The sequence below is a fragment of the Vigna angularis genome, chromosome 3 (genome assembly GCF_016808095.1).
Source record: "Vigna angularis cultivar LongXiaoDou No.4 chromosome 3, ASM1680809v1, whole genome shotgun sequence".
Taxonomy (NCBI): domain Eukaryota; kingdom Viridiplantae; phylum Streptophyta; class Magnoliopsida; order Fabales; family Fabaceae; genus Vigna; species Vigna angularis.
The window spans coordinates 14,102,650-14,108,143 of record NC_068972.1 but is presented as its reverse complement, the minus strand read 5'-3'; the positions used below and the strand labels follow the sequence as shown (position 1 = coordinate 14,108,143).

At 25.8% G+C, this 5,494-nt stretch overlaps 1 protein-coding gene across 1 annotated transcript; it reads left to right on the top strand.

The window, feature by feature from the left end:
* Positions 1 to 980: 980 nt before the first annotated feature.
* LOC108323103 (plasmodesmata-located protein 2) lies at positions 981 to 1,965 on the top strand. Its single transcript, XM_017555447.2, has 2 exons — positions 981 to 1,695; positions 1,773 to 1,965. The coding sequence occupies exons 1-2, from the start codon at positions 981 to 983 to the stop codon at positions 1,898 to 1,900; spliced, it is 843 nt and encodes a 280-aa protein (XP_017410936.1). The 3' UTR covers positions 1,901 to 1,965.
* Positions 1,966 to 5,494: the final 3,529 nt, after the last annotated feature.

Here is a 5,494-nt window from a genome sequence, read left to right as displayed (position 1 = left end):
TTACAATCCATCTCAATTACAATTAAAAATTTATTCAACTTTTTTTATCTTAAATATACCTTCCTTAATATTTGTTGTAAAGCTTAAAAGAGCAAAAACCATACAAACTTAGAAGAGCAAAAAACGGTCCTAACATTCTCTTGGAAAGCATACTTGCAAGCCAGACATATTACAATAAGTCTACAATATTAAAGATTCATATGTTAAGGGAGATCTCATACACACTCTAACAAAATTGCTCACATACAATAAAAAATTAAAAAAAAAAACTTGAAATACGTGGAGAAAAACTTATTCTGATACAGATAAAAATAATTTTAGAGAGATAAGGTTTTTAAATAAATAAAGAAGAAGTTATATATATATAATTCTTATAAGAAACATTTTCTTTTTTAAAATAATAAAAAATGAAATGGAAAATAATTCTTGTATATTTTAGGATTCACTTCCATCAAAATGGGATGTAGTTCACCTATTTTCCTTTTTACAACATAAATTGCCAACTTTCTTCATTATTTTTTGTTTATATATCAGCAAAACTTTCTTTGTTAGTTATTCATTGTTGCGTGACGTGATTCAAGCAACTAGCAAATCAAAGATAAAGTTAAGGATTAAACAAACGACTAAGCTGCCCATTGTTTGACATATTTTCACACTTTCTAATAAAATACACATGTTTTATTGTAAACACCAACAAAAATAGTTCGAGCACCACGTTAGTTACATGCCACAATTTAAAGTAAACTTGCACCAACTTCATACCAAGCAAACTTCAAATTTCTAACCTGAAATACGTAGGCATGCTCAATGCATATATAGAATAACTTGTAACACAAGGTTTAAAGTAAAATGAACCGATTGTTGCATTTTTTCTGAGTTTATTCGGTAGATAGGATTAGGAATGAAAAAACAAACCAAAATCCCAACCCCCACACCTATACATACTTTCTCCAAATCACTGTCTCAAAATCACTTCCGAAATGACCGTTTCCCACTCCACCATTCTCCTCACTCTCACTTTCTTCCTCTTCCTACCTTCTTCCAACCCACTTTCCGATTACACCACATTAGTCTACAAAACCTGTGCAACCCAAACGTTCAACAACCACCAATTATCTCTAACACTAAACTCTCTATTCCAACAACTCATTGCACAATCGTCCCAACACAAGTTCTTCAGAACCACCGAAGCCGTTGATGATGACAGAGCCATCTCAGGCCTTTTCCAATGCAGAGATCATATAAGCAAAGAAGAATGTTTCAGCTGCGTGAACTTACTGCCTCAGATGTCAAACACCTTGTGCAGTGATTCCATATCAGCACGGGTGCAACTTGACGGTTGCTACTTTCACTACGAGACTGAGGAAACAGCCGGTGAATCTAGAAGTAACAGTTTGCTTCACAAAGAGTGTGGGAAACCTGCTGTGGAGTATGCCAAGTTCAAAGAAGTGATGGAGGAGGCTTTTGCGACACTGGAAAGTGGGATTCTGAACAGTAATGGGTTCTACTCGATGAATTATAAATGGGTGAAAATAATGGCGCAGTGTGAAGGAGATTTAGAGACTTGTGACTGTAGCAGTTGCGTGAACGATGCAGTGCTGGTTGGAAAGGAAGAATGTGGTAGTTCACTTTCGGCACAAATATATCTTGACAGCTGTTTCATAAGCTACGACATTTTTGGTAACTCTGTCCCAGGTAACTGTTTAACAAGAACCAAAGTCTTCTATTTTCATTAGAAAATGATTACTTATATATGAAAATTATGAATACAGGAGCAAGAAGAAATGGCAACACGGAAAGATTGGCAGCGATAATTGTTGGAGGGGCCGTTGCTGTGTTTGTGGGTTTTGCTTTAATGTCGATGCTTAAGTCTCGGTTTAGAAAAGACGAATATGAATAGAGAGTGACTTGACCTAAGTCTAACTTAAATTTATTTATAATAAGTTTAAATTTGGATTGAATAAATGTTTTCATGTGTATAATTATTTTTTTAAGTAATTTTTTTTATTTTCATATTTTAATTGAACTTTTAACTTAAAAAAAATACTTCGGAGTTGGTGTTAGTCTATGAGACTTTTCATATTTTTATCGTATAAACCTTTTCTTAAATGATTTTTCAATTTTATAAACTTTTTTAGCTTCACTCCTGTGAACTGGGTCTAAATATTGTAAAATAGATCGAATCAATAAATATAATCAATCAATTTATTAAAATTAGTTGAGTTAAGTCCCTCGTGATAATGAATTGAATACCATAGTGCGCAATCATCATGGTTGAAATAACATGTAAGTAAATTAATTCTTTAAAAAAATTAAGATTTTTTTTAAAGTATTTTATTTTATAAAATTAATTTAAATATGTAAATGTACTTTAATTTTTATTTAAATATTTGTTTTTTCATTAATATTAAAGAACTTAAATTTATATTTCTAATTAACGACAATAACAATTTTTTTATTATGAAAAAAATACATAGTTTTATTATTATTACTTTTATTTTTATTATTTTAATTTTAAATTTTTTAATATATCTATTATAATAATACAATTTATATTTTAATAATTATTAAAATATGAAAATATATTAAATAATATTATATTTTTAAATTAAATTACATATTTCTTAAATTATAAATAAGAAACAAAGTTTTAAATTCTTTTATTAAAATAGTGTAGAATTAAAAGGGTGCAAGGTTATTTTAATAAAAAGAATGAAAAAGTTAAAAAAATATTTACTAATATTAGGAAATAATTTATTTTGAAAAAGTTGGAGGTGCAGGATGAAATGAGATGTTAGAAGGTTAAAACTGTAATTTTTGGAGGTGCGGAATGAGATGTTGGAAATGTAGGATGAAACACCCCTTATTCGCCATATACCTTCAATCATTTCATTTTGCACCTTCAAATTTTTTTAAAATTCAAAAACCATACATCCCACTTTTTATGCTTTATCATATTTTGAAATCTAACAAAATGATTTTTTTTTCATCGAATTTCTAAATGGGATGAAGAATTTTTCATTTTCTTCATCAAATTTCAAAATGAGATATAGGATTTTTAATTTTTTTCATCGAATTTTGAGATCTAATGAAGTCTTTGAAAAATCCTTAATCACATTTCTTCATCAGATTTCAAAATCTGATGAAGAAAAAATCTTTTATCGAATTTCGAAAATCAATGAAAAAAATATAATCTCTAAGACTATTTTTGAAGATTGAATATGCACGATGAAATATTTGAAAGCACAACGTGAAACAAGGACATCCTAGACATATAAGAGGGAACTTTCCCTCTTACACCTTATATTTTTTAAAATTTCAAATATAATAATTTCATATTATCAATCTTTTCAGTACGGATTTAAAAATATTACTTTTATACATTTTTGAATTATATAATTTGAAATATAAATTTATATTTTAAATTATTCAATGTTTAATATGAATTTATATTCTAAATTGTAAAATCTGAAATAAAAATAATAAATTAAATATATATGGTAAAATTATAAAAATTACAATATATTTTTTATTTTGTATTTTGAGTTATATAATAAAAAAATAGATAATATATTTTCGATTACATAATTTAAAATGGGATGAAATAATGGATATGGGAAAACATATGGTATGCTACAACATGGTGAATGGTCACGTGAGCCCTGGCGATGTGTATAAGGGGAAACAAATGAGAGAAAGCCCTCGTAAATGAGATGGGGAAAGAATATACAAAAATAAGAAATTAAATACCTTTTCTCCTATCTGTATCCATGTTTTTGGAACTTGGACTTTTATCACGTATATGATATGCATGTTATTCTTTCTTCACCATCCTCCAATGGTAACACATAAATCAATAAAGCTAGTTTTGTTGCTTTTCTAATGATTTTTTTTTTAATTAGTCAAATAAAAATAATAGATAAATATAAATAAATGAAGTTGCTCATTGATATGCACATTGTTTTATTGATTTTGATGAGAATTGAGATGAAAGCAACGTATCTATTCGAGGTGACAAAAGTTCTTGAGATATTATTATGTAGCTCAATACACTAGCCAAAACTTCAGCTTCAAGTAATTATTTATTTCCTTCGCCAAATTACAATGTGTATGTAAAAATTCTTCTCTGGAGCATGATAATCTTGGTGAAAAGTGTTTATAATCTGTTTAAAAATTTCAATAACATGAAATCGGTTTCATCTCATTCATAATCGATTTTTTTTTGTCAAGTCACATTATCAGTTCTATCTCCCCAAAACTGATTCCCAAATTGTTCCACCTCGAGCGAGATTGGGAAAATGGCGCATCTCATAAATCTACTCATTCTTTTGCCCTCAAATAGTTGAAAATGAACATGAACAATAATCAGAAATCTCTGTCTCACAATTTAGAACAGAAAATCCATTCAAGAGAACACAACAATATAACTTTTATTTCCTTACTCTCTTTTGTACTTTAAGAGTAGTAGAAAGAGGAATCCAAACACAGTGTAAATTATTTATTAATTTCTTAACTGATTTATAAATTATTAGTCTGACTACCATAAAAATAAATATTTAATAACTTATTTAAAATAATTTTACTTTGTGAACTCTTAATTTATAAATTATTAATTATTTTATCTAATTTATCATTTTTAATTTACTTAAATTTTATTATATTTATATTTCAATACTTTTAGTTTGTTTTAGTTATTGTTAGGTATTTTTTGTATTTTATTGAAATAATTAATTACTCTACGATTTTTAATATTTGCTGAGTTCTATTTTAATTTTATACAATTTAAATTAAGAAAAATAATATTACAAAATGAAATGATGTATAAAAACTACACACAATAAAAATTGTGAAAAAATTAATGTAACAGTAATTCATATTGATAAATAAAAAATAATTTTGAAAATGACTAAAACTTTTTAAACGAACTAATTTGGATAAAATAAATTATAAGAAACATAAAAGTATAAACAAATTTTAAAAGATACATAGAAAAAATATATTTTTAATAAGACTTTAATTATATTAAATATTGAAAATTATAATTACGTAATAATATAATTTTATTTAAAATAATAAAAAATAATATTCATATGATAAATTTATGCAATCATGATATATTTTTTATATTTACTAATTTATTATCTAATTTAATCAAAGACTTTTAACTATTATAAACTCCGATTATTTAGAATTTTAAATTCTTAATAAATTTAAAAACTTTTAATTGAAATTTTTAATAAAATTTTATAATTTATTGGATATTAATAGAAATTATATTTTTCGATTGAGTCCTTTTTATTTCATTTTGTCTTAATTGAGTAATAATAATTAAATTGATAATATAACTGTTATCTTGTTTTCTCATCTTATCTAGTTATCTTGATGTATAATTTTATGACTTTACCGTCTTATAATCTTATAACTTTATTAAAATTATAAAATTAAACAACTAAACAACATGATGAAATAAAGTAATAACCATTTTATCCATTTA